This window comes from Achroia grisella, unplaced genomic scaffold, assembly GCF_030625045.1.
Source record: "Achroia grisella isolate CSIRO2021 unplaced genomic scaffold, CSIRO_AGI_Agris_v1 utg1186, whole genome shotgun sequence".
NCBI lineage: Eukaryota > Metazoa > Arthropoda > Insecta > Lepidoptera > Pyralidae > Achroia > Achroia grisella.
The window spans coordinates 2,873,932-2,889,136 of record NW_026712592.1 but is presented as its reverse complement, the minus strand read 5'-3'; the positions used below and the strand labels follow the sequence as shown (position 1 = coordinate 2,889,136).

General features: G+C 33.4%; 3 protein-coding genes across 3 annotated transcripts; 2 read left to right on the top strand and 1 right to left on the bottom strand.

Annotated features, from left to right (window-relative positions):
• The first annotated feature begins 225 nt into the window (after positions 1 to 225).
• On the top strand, positions 226 to 3,983 carry LOC131854450 (superkiller complex protein 8-like). Its single transcript, XM_059205565.1, has 8 exons — positions 226 to 366; positions 445 to 566; positions 856 to 1,022; positions 1,299 to 1,534; positions 2,735 to 2,865; positions 3,037 to 3,093; positions 3,460 to 3,631; positions 3,732 to 3,983. The coding sequence occupies exons 1-8, from the start codon at positions 349 to 351 to the stop codon at positions 3,819 to 3,821; spliced, it is 993 nt and encodes a 330-aa protein (XP_059061548.1). The 5' UTR covers positions 226 to 348; the 3' UTR covers positions 3,822 to 3,983.
• Positions 3,984 to 4,168: 185 nt separating this feature from the next.
• LOC131854452 (superkiller complex protein 8-like) lies at positions 4,169 to 8,689 on the top strand. The gene is made up of 7 exons (XM_059205567.1): positions 4,169 to 4,502; positions 4,583 to 4,671; positions 5,088 to 5,236; positions 5,703 to 5,938; positions 6,527 to 6,714; positions 7,269 to 7,437; positions 8,087 to 8,689. The coding sequence occupies exons 1-7, from the start codon at positions 4,485 to 4,487 to the stop codon at positions 8,189 to 8,191; spliced, it is 954 nt and encodes a 317-aa protein (XP_059061550.1). The 5' UTR covers positions 4,169 to 4,484; the 3' UTR covers positions 8,192 to 8,689.
• Positions 8,690 to 12,294: 3,605 nt separating this feature from the next.
• On the bottom strand, positions 12,295 to 13,301 carry LOC131854454 (cuticle protein 8-like). The gene is made up of 2 exons (XM_059205571.1): positions 13,281 to 13,301; positions 12,295 to 12,889 (listed from the first exon to the last, which is right to left on the bottom strand). The coding sequence occupies exons 1-2, from the start codon at positions 13,290 to 13,292 to the stop codon at positions 12,311 to 12,313; spliced, it is 591 nt and encodes a 196-aa protein (XP_059061554.1). The 5' UTR covers positions 13,293 to 13,301; the 3' UTR covers positions 12,295 to 12,310.
• Between the last annotated feature and the right edge of the window lie 1,904 nt (positions 13,302 to 15,205).

The following is a 15,205-nucleotide window of genomic DNA, read 5'->3' as shown; positions in this document are numbered from 1 at the left end:
TCTTAACAAAAACTTGAAGAAAAACAAATTTTATAAGAGTATGAAGATCTGGAACTGACAAAACATTCAGTGTGAATAGATTAATAATAATTTATCAAAATTCGATCCGAATCGATTTAAAAAAGATCTTTCAGTAAATAATTGTTATCCCTATGTCCAAATCAGTATTGGTTGATTTGCATTCTTATTTGACGTATTCGCCGCCGTCAAATTTGTCAATGTCAAAACTTCCAGTTAATAGTTTATAATTTTTTTAATGAACCTGCTTAAATCCGCGAATTTGGTTAAATTATTTAAAACCAAGATAAATTTGTATTAACAGTGTTTTGCGTTATTTGAACAAAAAAAATGTCAATAACAACATTAGTATGTGAAGTTACTTTAATATTATAACTATAGTCTTCAGTTACCGGTTATCTTTAATTACTTACATTTTTCTTTCAGTATTATTTACAATTAAAAAAAGATAATGCTCATGAAGACTCAGTTTGGTGTTGTACTTGGAGCCGCATCGGAAAAGAGAAGCAGAAAGAGGACGAAAACGCAGAAAATAACGAACATTCTCAGTGAGTTTTATAACCTAAATAACATGTTTATGTTTTGTTATTATTGCTAATAGAGATCATTGCCGAAGTGTCGCAAAATTTATTATATATTAACGAAATTGTTGTTGTTAATATATAAATATGTTCTAGAACATTTTTTATAATAACAGTTTGAAGTTTATCAATACATACTTTCTCAAGAATTTCTAGTATAATAACATGTATAGTATATAATAAAGCTACACTAATTATCAAGACCACTTTAGACATTCAATATTAATAACAAAATCATATGTTATAAAAATTTCAGAGACTCTAACCAATCTCAAGAAGCTGCAGAAAACTATATAATTACAGGAGGACTTGATGATTTAATAAAAATTTGGCAACTTGAGAATGGGAAATTAGAAGTGAAACATCAGTTGGAGGGGCACTCACTAGGTGTTATATCTGTTGCTGTTAGTCCTGATGGAAAAAGTAAGTGGAAGAAGTTAATATGTGATGAGATCTATAAAAAATCTTATTTGTCACATAGGGACCACCATTTTTTTTATTGTTAATTACATATATTACTTTTAAATATGTTATTATTGTACAATAATTTGAGTTAGACATTATTTTGACCCCCAGATCCAGTCCCAACATGTAAATTAACTTTTGTTGCGGAAATACCTGCTGGTGGGCATGCGGTCTTTGACATGTTAAATACTGTCCACCAATAACAAAAATGTTTTATTTTAAAATGTATTTCAGCTCTGGCTAGTAGTTCCCAAGATTCCTCATTAATACTGTGGGACATAGCGTCTGGAGAAAAACTGAAGATGATGGAGACAGGTCCTACAGACGTGTGGACATTGGACTTTTCCCCTGATGGTAAACATGTGATATCTGGAAGTAATGCAGGCAAAATATTGATATTTAGTGTGGAGACGGGCAAGCAGGAACAGACTTTAGATACTCGTGGCAAATTCACACTCAGTGTTGCTTATGTGAGATATTTTATTTGTCTATTATTTTATAATTATTGACTTAGTATTTGCCATCAGAGATTTGCTAGAAGCATAGTGTGACACCGTGCCTCCAATATGTCATGCCTTGTATGCCATGGCACCTCAAGGCAGAGTGTTTGGTTTTTTATTAGGTATAAATACAGTCAACCCTCCTATAACGCGGTACTCTCAGAACGCGGTTTCCATATAACGCGGAGCTGAAATTGCGACAGCCCTCCTATAACGCGGTACTCTTACAGCGCGGTTTCCGTTCAACAACGTCCCATCAGTTCTTTCCGTGCACCCAATGAATGGTTTTAACTGGATATGTTTATATCAGCGTGGTTCACGGGTGGGTGGTTCTCCTCATGCGCTATCTTCCACTTCTATTAACTAAATAGTTTCGCATCGACAGCGTGCCATGCGTGTGTGTGTCTAACGAAACTGTAACATGAAAGATATATATGTGATCTTTTGACTACATTGTCGCGTGAACTGTAGAAAAACTACGTTCTGCATATGTCTTAGCCGCTTAAAACCAATGTGAAGATCAACCAAGTGAGGAAGACATTTTGCCCATTAAAAGAAGGCGAGTTAGGCGACTCATATCTGACAGTGAGGATGAGTGTTGAAAGATTACATCATTTTACAAAAGTCTTTCTTTTGTTTTTGTTGGAAAACAGTTTTTTAGTTTAGTTTTTGTTTCATTTTTTTCATCATTTCCTTATTTTTATTGAATTGAAGAGTTCATACTCTTCAATTCAATAAAAATAATTTATAATTTATCTTGTCTTTTGTATTTATTGGTCTCCATATAACGCGGTACGAATGATGTGATTTGTACTTATTATTATTACAGACCATAAGCCGCTTGTTGGTCTTTTCAATCCTGTAAAACCCATTCCTGACCAAATATCACCAAGACTGAGTTTCTTATAGCGCGGTTTCCATACAACGCGGTACGCACTCACCGCGTTATAGGAGGGTTGACTGTACCACCTTGGTGGGGAAAATTTATGTAAAAAAAATCCACATGACAAAACACCGAGTTTTTTAATTATAATACAGACATTTACTTTTAGTATCCACTATTATATTTCTATAATAATAATAAAAGAAACATAATTCATTCAGAAATATCACATATAAGAATTGTCTTGTACAGTCTTGATTATTCTATATCATTCTCATTTATTTCAGAGCCCTGATGGTAAATATATTGCAAGTGGAGCTTTAGATGGTATTATAAACATATTTGATGTAGCACAAGGCAAACTAGTCCATACATTAGAAGGGCATGCAATGCCTATCCGTAGCCTGTGTTTCTCACCGGAAGTATTAATACCAGATGATTTGTGGCCAGAGATTAAATTTGTGTACATGTGAGTGTATGAAAACAGTGTATAAAAGTATGTAATTCAATTGATGAATCTATTTAGGATGTAAATTGAGACTTAAAGATTATAAGGGGGAGATATGTTATGTATGTAAACTATGGGTAGAGACTCACAACTTTTACTTACTGCATCTGATGATGGACATATGAAATTATATGATGTGTAAGTATTTTACATTTTTTGAAAACAACCTCATATAGAGTGTATACAGTCTGTTTGTGTAGTGTTTAGCAACCATCACTAGAAGACTACAAAATTACATAAATCATTTACTTTTACCAAGGTGAGAAATTACTATATTGATGCTTGTATGATTAGGAGTCAACGATTGTGATGACTATGCTGGTGATGCCAAACCATTCTGGATACAATTATCATATCATTACATGACAACATTATACATACCTACTAATTTCAAACCAAATCAAACCCACTAGGACTGCATGGTTTCTATACAATGTTTTATATGTATAATGAACTATGTTATAGTATATGAATGTACATAATTATTGTGTTATTTATTTGTAGGGTTCATGCAAATTTAGCTGGCACTTTATCAGGTCATGCATCCTGGGTGCTATCAGTGGCATTTTCACCTGATGGCAAGCGTTTTGTATCTGGAAGTGCAGACCGAACAGTAAGAGTTTGGGATCTAGATAGCATGCAATGCCAAAATGTGTTCAAAGAACATAGTGACCAGGTGACTATTACTGTCGTGATTTATTGCATTTTTTATATGCTCAATACATGATATGGTATATAGTATTTTACTAAACAATATTTTCTTTATGTAATTTCAGGTTTGGGGTGTGAAATTTAATGCAGAAAGTAATAAAATTGTATCAGTATCAGAAGACAAAAGTGTAAATATTTACGACTGTCCATTGTAAATAGTATTTTATTATTTACAAGTATTTTGAATAAGAATAAATATATATGTTTAACTGTACAAATATTGTATATTGTGATTTTTATGGAAGTGAAACACTCTTCTCGACTAAAGTGGCGACCATATAAATTACGTAAATTACACGCTGCAGTGCGTTTCTTTCCGTTCATTGTTTTATTTGCTTCTTCTGGAATATCTTCATCAAATTTTTACCCTAAAAATACAAAAAAATATATCTTTAGGGTAAAAATTTGGTGAAAGATTCGATAAACAGAAACTACTATATTCCTAATCTGTTCTTAACAAATATTTAAAAATAAAACACGGAGGTAAAATTTATAGAAATACTAGAGAATCAATAAATCTAACTAACCAGTAATTTATTTTCATTTTTCTAAGAAATACATAGTCACAGTATGTATTGTATGTACATATTGGCAGTGTGGTCTATATTTCTTAGCCTGTGCTCGGGGCCCATGATTTAAAAATGTCAATGTCAACGTCGTCAACTGTCAAAATAATTTTTGAAAGAATTTTATTGTTATTTATTGGTTATGTATTATTATTTACTTTAAAAATGCATTTATTAGTTTAGTTCTAAATAGATTACTATTGTAACAAAGTGGTTATTATAATACTGTATTTAATTAAACACGCTTCCAAAATGCCTACTACATCTATGGTAAGTGAAGTTATAGAAACATAGTTACTGAACTTTAATTTAAAGATTTATAAACTTAAATAAGTTAATGTTTGTTACAGTACTCTATTCTATTAAAAAAGGAAAATGCTCACGATGACCCTATCTACACGTGTGCTTGGGTAAAAACAAACACAACAGGAAACCCCAAGTAAGGGATTATTTACAATTCTCTCAAATTATGTAGTTTTTATTACATTAATGCAGGCAATTACGAACCCATACATAAGTGTTATACAAAAAATATATCTTAAATTTTAAGTTCAAATCATATGCAGTATCATCTAATTAATTTTATATTCAAAAACATCTCATACCATATGGTATGCTTAACATATTGCAAAGTGGCTATTTCTATTTTTGAAAATGAATTACAGAGGTTTTTACTTACCTATTACTTTTGCACAAAAATTACAGTCATTACTTTTAATTATATTTTGATAGAATATGTATATTTCATTCATGTGTTTTTAAGAATCACTTCTACTTTTGTTACCAATAGATAGATATTATTGTAGCATTTAAAATGTAGATGAACATAAATTGATGATGTCTATTTCATTTCAGTGACATTGCCAAAGACTTCATAGTTACAGGAGGTTTAGATGGTTTAGTAAAGATATGGTTGTTCAACAATAACAAATTAAATCTGGTTCACAACTTAGTGGGTCACAGTATGGCAGTTGTCTCCGTAGCTGTTAGCCCCGATGGCTATAGTAAGAAATTGTTCTAAGTTCTAAGATCTTTTTGTTATATGAAGACTTTCAAGCATCAAATATGATTCTGCCTAGAACTAGCTTAGTAAACAAGAATTAAACAAACAATAAAATTTTACTCCCCATATTTTTTTTAATGTAGATAATAAACCACAAGCTTTTAGAATTTTTCTGATACTGAACTTATAATGGTAGTAGATAAGGTATTCTAAAGAAGAAATAAAAAATAATATGAGAGTAATACATTGTTTACTTATAGTGTATTCTATAATAAATAGCTGGACATGATTACATATAATTGTACATAATTCTTTTTACATTTATGACTGCTTACATATCTATGACACATGTAAAATAATGGAATATTAATGGTATTTAAATGTATATGAAGCACTATTACAGTATTTTATTGTTTCGTGGCTGGATAATAATACAAATGTTTTAAGTATTGCAATTTACATTTTAGCAATAGCTAGTTCTTCATTAGATTCAAGCATAATTATTTGGGATCTGGTCTCTGGTAATAAGGTATATGAAGTGCAGACAGGAGCAACTGAGACATGGAAAGTGACATTCTCACCAAGTGGCACACAGATAGCGTCTGGTGGTCATACAGGGAAAATAATTATTTATAGTGTTGAAAAAGGGAAACCAGACAAAATTTTAGACACAAGAGGAAAGTTTGCATTGAGTGTTGCATGGGTAAGTACATGTCTTCATATAGAAATATATCTTAAGTTGTATCCTAGCTCCTGTAAAACTGAAGACAACTCAATCATTATCGAAAATGAAATGGATCTGTTTGAAACATATCACACAATAACATTTAATATCAAACTAAGCTTAACATGTACTATAGATACTAAACAAGTGCTAAATGCAAATACTGAATATATATATGATTGTAGGAAATATGTATTCAGCTACATTTGTTTAAAAGAGTAAGGAGCAAGTTTATTGTTTATACTTATTTCTGAAGAAGTGGTATTATAAAAAGAGCTATTCATTCAACACATTATATTAAGTTTATTTCAATAGAAAATATTTGTTTTTCTTATTAGAACTTCCAGTTCTTCCGGGCGCTGCGTAAACGGTTAAAGTTACGAAAATATATGTATGTCTTTCTTTTAAGGTTAACTCACTAACCTTTTTATGGTAATAAAATTTCTTCAAAAACAATGCATTATTTTCGAAGGAGTTTTTATAAATATTTTATTAGTCCTTATCCAGATGCTAGTATTACCGGGTTTCTAGTGTATTCAATAATTTAATGTTTTATTGTTGTTGTAGAGTGCAGACGGCAAGTATATAGCGAGTGGTGCCATGGATGGCACAGTATCCATTATGGATGTGGCTCAGGGCAAGCTGTTGCATACCATTGAAGCACATACTCAGTCTGTTCGTAGTGTCGCCTTTTCACCAAATTCACAGCTTTTAACTACCGCCTCCAATGATGGAAACGTGAAGATTTATAATGTGTAAGTTACATTACAACCTAATAATGTAAGGTGCCTTGTAATACTGCAAGAATCAGTAATTCAATGTATATAATAACGAAGCCGGTACACGCCGCCCTACCTCGGAGATAGTTAATGTTGTAGTGCGTATCAGCTAGTCACGATGTTTGTACATGGAAGATATGTGAGATAAACGATTATTGGAAAACTTTATTAACATAATAGAACTCAAAATAAAAATTGTTAGAACAATATACAAATTTTGCCAAGCAGAAGAGGAAAAGCCACTACACATCCTATGTGGTTGTAGCCCACTCATGCATAAACGAAATATATCCTTTTTTGAAAAGTATACACGCTATTATCTTCTGAGGAAATTAAAACCATCGCTCCTAGGAATATCCTTCAATTCTTGTCCCTCACGACTAGATAGCGAACTTTGAAAACGGTCGAGCAAACAAATCTATGTAGGTCGCAGTGTTACAGGTCTTAGCACTTGAGAAAAGTCCAAAACCTCCAATAAAAATAATAGGCTATGACTGTATCAAAAAATTAAAGGAGTTGGTTATTGGCAGCGCAAGTGCAAACCCTCAAAGCAAGCTTCTTCACAACACGTGGGCGTTGTGTGCGAATATTTCTTCCGACGGTACACGCGTAGCCACCGCTGCCGCCGACGGCCGCGTCCGTGTCGCTCAACTGGACGGTCTGAAGGTCCTCAACGAGTTCCATGAACATACAGACACTGTAAGTATATATTAAATTTTGTTGTATATACATTTAGACTGTAATTGAATAGAATAGAAGGAATCTTACTAATATTCGAAACGCCATAGTTTGTGCGTAATGATGGATGGATAGATTTGTTCTTCTCTCTTTCTCTTTCACGCAAAAAACTTCTGAACGGATTTTGATGAGACTTTACGGTAATGTAACTTATACATGAGAATAACATATAGGCCATAATTTAATAGGATATTATGTAAATTAGGCGAAATACTATGATAAATGTCAAGTAAGTGTGATGCAGACGTAGTTGCGCGGGTCAGTTAGTCTTTATGTAATAAACTTAATATAAGCACTTTCGAATTGTTATATTTTCGACCAACTCTTGCATGAGAGATACGAAGTTTGACTGAGGGCACAGCTAGGGGTTCGAATCTAGGCTCAGGCCATCGTAGTTTCGATTCCCGTTTGAATGGGACAGAGGATCAATCGGAAAGGAAGAACGAAACGAAAAGAATTCTGGGCGTGTGTGCGTGTTTGATTTACACTTTACTGTATAAATATTTATGTATTTCGTCATTTTTAAACAATAACTTTTTCTTTATATCATTATCCACAAAAAATATAGCTTGTTCTGTATTCTATCTACTACGGCTATTATATTTTTCAGGTGTGGTGTCTCCAATTCAACGCTAGTGGTGATAAATTAGTTTCAGTGTCCAAAGATAAGTGTATAAACATTTATGAATGTCCGCTACCACCGAAAAAGAGATAGTGAACAATGTAATAAAGTTAAAAAACTTATTTTTATTGCAATAAAAACTATATTGGCTAAACATCATTGTATTTATTTCAGCTAATGATAATTTGTTACTTGGAGAAAATTTACAAGAGATGCAGTGTCTCTTGTCGTTCATAGAAAAATAATCTTAATTGCTAAATAAAGTGCATTATCCTTATAATTTAGATATATGTAGATTGTAACTAATATTATAAATACAAAAGTTTGTTTATTACTCTTCCGTGCCGTATTAACTTACCCCTCATGATATTTGATATATACGTAGCATTTGGGATGAAGAACTCTATAGAGTAGGCAGTTTTTATCTTGGTCATTCATATACCATATACGTGGGTGGACGATATTGCGAGTAGAAGCTTGTAATTTGTATTTTGCTCCTTAGGATCGATACATACAGTCTTAAACCACAGAAATGTGAATATAAGTAATCTAGCTGTTGTAACTGGCTAATCAGATATGTATTTTATGTTCTAAATTTGTATTTAGATTTATAGTTCTTTTATATTACTTTCTTGTTTTGTTACTTCGTTCATTCTGTTGTCAGTAGTCTTTCTGAATACATTTTCTCCGTATACCAAATCTTTTTCCTTTTAGCTATACATGATTAAAATAAAGATATAACACTAGCAATTACCAAAACTCTGAAATGTTTCCTAATAACATAGTAATACTAATAGTACCTACCTATATTTTAATTGGTTTCAAATTATCAACTTTCAGATATCATACAAATCAATAATAATAAACTGTTTATTGTGTACACAAAAGAAACGATAATAAAAACAGTAAATAGAAAAGTAATGACAATAGGCGGTCTTATTTCTAACAGATCAATCCTTGGAAATGAATTAATAAATATTTATTTACAAACACAAGAAAAACGTGTTCACTGTTTATTGTAAATAAACAATAATGAATAAATAATATATAGTAGTAACTGCATCATAGTTCAAAATCGATTTGCCAAGACTCGTCGCGTCTGCTACCGACCGTCCGTGGCAGCCCCTCCCTAAGCCGGCCCGACGGCGTCGCACTGCGTCTCATGATTAATTTTCGGCTTTAAGAGGATTGAGATTACAGCGACCGTACCGTTTTCGGCAGGATTTCGTTGCAGGATTTAAACTCTATAATAACACATCTAGATACTATATAGATATTTTATGTGGATGGTAATGGAATGATGTACACGCTTACGCTAACGATTTATGCTGGTGGGGCACTAGTGGAGAATGATAAGTATGCATTAAGTCAGACCATGTTGTTTGCCAAATGGAAATTTGCCACCATGGTTTCCTGGGGGATCCGAGTGAAGGTCAAGTAGACATGGTACATTGCTAGCAATGAGGCTATTAGTGTACATTACTAACAATCCTCTTCCCTCGGCACTATATAGGGAGATAAAAGTAAATTTTGGATACATTAGTAAATAAATAAGTACTTTCTGTGGCTAAGACGTGCATAGATGGCCATAGATCGATATAAATTCACCACCATACGGTCGCCACTGCTATTATAAATTCGAGAGTGTGTCGGGCTGTCTGTTTGTCACCTTATCATGACTACACGGCTGAATAGATCTTAATGAAATTTAACGAGAAGATAGATTGTGTCACGAGGACAGATATAAGTTATATATTATTTTTTTATAAAACATAGCAAACGAAGTCGCGGTTAACAACTTATATAAAATAAATTGTTTTGTAAATTATTAAAAATGTTACTATTTGTCGTCAGTTTGGTTATCATAACATTACACTGGCGCCCAACGTGGGACGATGACGTTATAATGTGACATCATAAATATAACAAAGTGTAGTACTGGCGCTACCGTGGCAGATTGCCGTAGAAAAATGAATTCGCGTGTGGAAATACAAAATCACAAAGATGTCTATCAGTTTATTAGAATAACAATTAGGTACATATTAGTAAAATTTTGTGATGTAACCAAGTGCCCAGTCGTGGGAACAATATATCTGAAATCATAACAATTTCTTTGACAACTGTTAGATAAATAATGCACAATGAAATTCCGAACATGAAAGTACACATTGTGTATTTCCACCGCGTCATGAGCCATTAAACAGGTACATAATGGGAGGTATTTATCAATAATATTTACATCGGTAGCAACCGAATTGGTATCGGCTTAATTTGCGGGGAATTATGCGGCGGCGGGCGCCCGGTGGGAAATCAACTTTACATTCAATTTGCCGTTGCACAGATAAAAAGCAATCTCTTCATTTTTACCTGCCACTCAGTGGGGGCCAATCATCGACGTGCAATTTCTATTGTACTTTTAGAATACAGAAATGTATCCATCTTATTACAATATATAGTTGCATTACGAGTAACTCTTAAGGTAAACGGGAGACTGAGATTTTGTTCAAACTCAAAAGCATTTATTTATCTAAGACACTGTTGATAGATTGTTAAAGCGAATTTATCAAATCGAATCAAAATTGTATAGGTACTGTCGTTCGTTATTAATTTTTGACGAAGTATATATACCTACTGATTGAGTAGTGAGTAAATCGTGAAAGGCACTGATTGGTATAGTAAGATACAGCAAAATAATCGACATAGTAGAGTTAGAGACTCAAATGACTCTACCAGATGATAATATAATTACGGTGTTTATTTTCCGTCGGGCGGACAGTTACGATACTTTCATGGCAGACAGAAATTGGGTCTTTCCTAATAAAATATATACACAATATTAAGTTATACAATATTGCGGAAAAGCATAGTACCTACTTGAAATGGATCACATGACCGCCCGGTTTTTACCTACTTATGAAAAGTAAAAAAAAAAACAGATTTCGAGTGTAATTATTAAGCTGAGTTGTTCAATTATCTTACAGATTTTATTTTGGTATCGTTACGACAAAAATATCATGTTTCATCACTTTGTAGACAATTTCGGTAGATTAGTAGTGCAGTAGGTACTGTCTTATGAGCGCAGTTCAATTCCCGCACCATACAAACATTAGTATTAAACTCATGTTTGTACTTACAGCTTTGTATATTGATTTAGGAGCTTTTGATGTATTTTATATTATCATATTTTTGGTTTAAATTGTAGATACATAAAATATATTGATACCTGTATCAATATATTTAACTTAATATCTTAATTCTTGTATCTAGTATTCATAGGTAATACACAAGCTTCATTTGGGACAGGATAGTGCAGTGCAACTTGCCAAAACTGTATGTATAGTTTATATATATTATTATTAAGATAAAGCTATGTTACTTACTCTATATACGAGAGTTAACCAACACTTTTAATCACTCAGCTGTAAGTACAAGATTCCAAGTGCGCAAGATACGGTCATCCGATATGGCCAGTATTAAACCAGTTGTTGGTCACATAGCTGATAACTCATATTGTGTCCACACACGATACGGAGGTATCGCTGTCGTAATCACGGCGCGCCGCCGCCGGCTCCATTCAATGAGATGAAATCACTATGCGGCTCTATGAATAATTCAGGTGCGGTCCAGTTACCCCCTTCTCAACCCCACATATGCTGCTACCTCCCAATAATGCTGTAAAACTGTCAATAGCCACTGTATGAGTTATGAATTATTTCTAGATCTCTCTAACGTTATCTAGTTTAAACTACTGTCGTAGGGCGAAGTTTCGTATTTTCTATGCGAGTGTATATGTGATTATGGATAGATAATCTTTTTTATTATTTAATAATTTAGGAAATGAAATTTGTATGAGAAATTTGATGCTATTTATCTATGTATATTTGTTGAAAACACTTCACTCAACTCTTCTGAATCAATTAATTTGTTTCTATAACGTTTCTCTGTTTTGTAATTTGGAAGGATAATTATCTTTAGCGTTTAGAAATTGCTAGGTAAGTACAAATGTAATATCATTTACCAAATAAATACCTAACGATTTAGTTAGATTTCACAGTATGCCCATACAATATACATATATATTTTGTATTTTTTAATAGGTATATGGAAGTAATATATAGATAAATCAAAACAAATTATATTTTAAACAAAATAATTTATTAGCAACTATCGTTTTAAATAAATAATAGCCTCAGGAACTAATCTCGAATCAGTTTAGTGCTGGTAAGAGATAACGGGGGATGAGTAGGATACATGAGCGAGGGGTGCGGTGTATGCGACCTTGGCTACAGGAGCAGCATAGGCGACCTTGGCGACAGGGGCGGCGTAGGCTACCTTGGCTACGGGGGCGGCATAGGCGACTTTAGCGACGGGTGCGGCATAGGCAACCTTCGCTACTGGAGCAGAATAGGCTAAGGGGGCACTGTAGGCGACCTTGGCTACGGGAGCAGCATAGGCTACCTTGGCAATGGGTGCGGCGTAGGCGATCTTGGCAACTGGAGCTGAGGCAGGATGACCCTCGTAGCGTACGATAGCGTTGAATCCGTTTACTTTATCAGAGGTGTATTCGACAATACGCTGAACGCCATCAGGTTGGATTAAAGAATAGAAACCCTGCACGGCATCACCGGCGCGGCTCTCCTTTTGTTGTTTTACATCCCCAGTGTGATCATCATGGACTGAGTATTCAAAATCGTAGTGAGCTGGTGCTTCAGGCTCAGCATACACGACCTTGGCAAGAGGAGCCAAGGGGACGGCTGAGGCGGCCACAGCGAGGGACAGAATAACGATAAACTGTTGAAAAAAACATTAAATATTTATATATTGCAAATACGCTAATACTGTTAGTAATTTATTTATAATTTCTTAATAATTACATAGGTATATGGAACTAGAAGAATATGTATTATAACTTAGTTCTTGTAACTTTATATATGTATATATGTTCTTATATATACCTATGAAAACATTTATACATTATATATTAAGTATGCAATTTACTGGTATTCCCCATATTATCAGCTATTGATGCTATTCTCTAGTAGGACATATCTAAATTCAAACCGTCGCTAGAGTATTTATTTTTATCTACAGAAAACATCCTGTAGGAATTGTTGTGAAGGATATATAGGTTTGACGGAGTCACACGATTATTTACTATTAATTAACAGACAACACCACTTACTTTAGCTGCCATTGTTCCTGTTTGCTTGTTGTAACTGAACTATGCCACTGTTTGGCACGTATCACTATATATACATGAATATTCGCCTACAGGCAGTGTTTGGTGACAGATTACGGGCCTGAGGCTTTACCGTGCAGTAATTAAGTCTCACAATTGATTGAGAGTTGAAGGTCTTTGCCGGCTGCGGCATGGTAGGGTCATTCATTGGTATGTAGATCGGCATGATTATAGTATTGAGATTAACACTTATCTCCATATTATATTGCATGAACAGTGACTTTATCTTTCGAAACAGTAAAGTTCCACACAGGTGACATGCTGGGACCTACCTGTACCTACCTGACTATCGACATATTACGTGTTATAGCATTTATAATAATTGTTTATAGCGACGACTATTTAGTACAGGTCATAGAGACAATATTTTTCATTAGATTTCTTTGCACACTGAAATTGATAAATGGATAATAAAATAAAATATTATAATGTTTTTGTGTAGGTATTTTATTTATATTGATACTTTATGGTCTTGGTGGTCTAGCGGTTTAGCACACCGATGGTTGCGGGTTGCATTCCTCGCACGGTTGCAAACATTTTCTGTTCATAAATATGATTGTTTGTATCTAAGTATTTATATCAGTTGTCTAGTACCCATAACACAAGCTTTTCTTACTGTGGGATTAGATGGCGCTGTATTAATTATCCAAGGTTATTTATATTAAAATATAGACAATCCTCTTCACATATCCAGCAATAGTAAACACTAATAACTCTAATAAAACTTCCCATACCGTTTCCAAAATTAGGTACCTTAAAGTTTGTATATATTATAAAATGAAAAAGTATTCAGAGGTGCTTGGTCAGAACAACACACATACATTAAAACATTTATCATTATAAAAATTCCAACCAACACGGAAGGAACCTATTTAAATTAAAGAGTAACATAAATATCAATAGGAGGTACACAATAGACGAAGATTACAGATGCAGTGTAATTGACAAGCCTCTCTATTACGATGTCGGTTAAGTTTATATATTAAATAGCGTATGTTTATAATAATTATATCCAATTACGTACAATTACATGAAATTGTTTCAAAAATTCAACCTCGACGACATTTAACACTGAAAAAAGAAGTAAACCATACCGGCTTACTCAGAACTCGTGTAATGTTCATTGCCGAACTTTTTACTCGGAATAAGTGCGTTCCTCAAAAACTGGTTGTATTTTTCTAGAGATAAAAAGTGGTCGACCGAGGCCTTGACCGACATTGTCGTGTGTGGTGTGGTCCACTGGCTAATACGAGTAACACGCACTAGTTTGATCACTGATTTATGGGATGCCAACATTATTGTATGGGCTTGAAATAATGATTAGCTATTTGTTTTAATAGTTGGAACATGACAATAACCAGAGCAAAGTACTTAATGACCTCAAAATTTTATGACTAGATACTTTTTAAAAACCTCTTATATTAATGTTTCTATGTACCTACCTATTTTTAATACAGACAACGATAGTCACAATTTTATTTTAAGTATCATGACATGGCAACTCATTAACGATAAACAGTGTTTAAGACTGCAATATTTCTTTAAGAAGAGGATATTAGTAGGTATATGTTATGTTTGTAGTTTTTACAGTTCCTTATACAATATGGTGACGAGTACCTGTGAAAATGATAGGTTGTGAATATCAAGTCCTGGTTGCGAATTCTAAATATATTTCTACATGTTTATATTAATTGTTGTACCTATACAGTTATACATGGCGTGTAGTGTAGGTAACATGGCACAGTATTAGCAAAAATGCCATTTCCCATTACTATGGATCTCCTCCGCCTACCAGGAACAATGCAAGCTTGCAGCTATTTCTTAACTCCACTTACATTGACTAACTTTTAATTTATTTTAGTTTTACT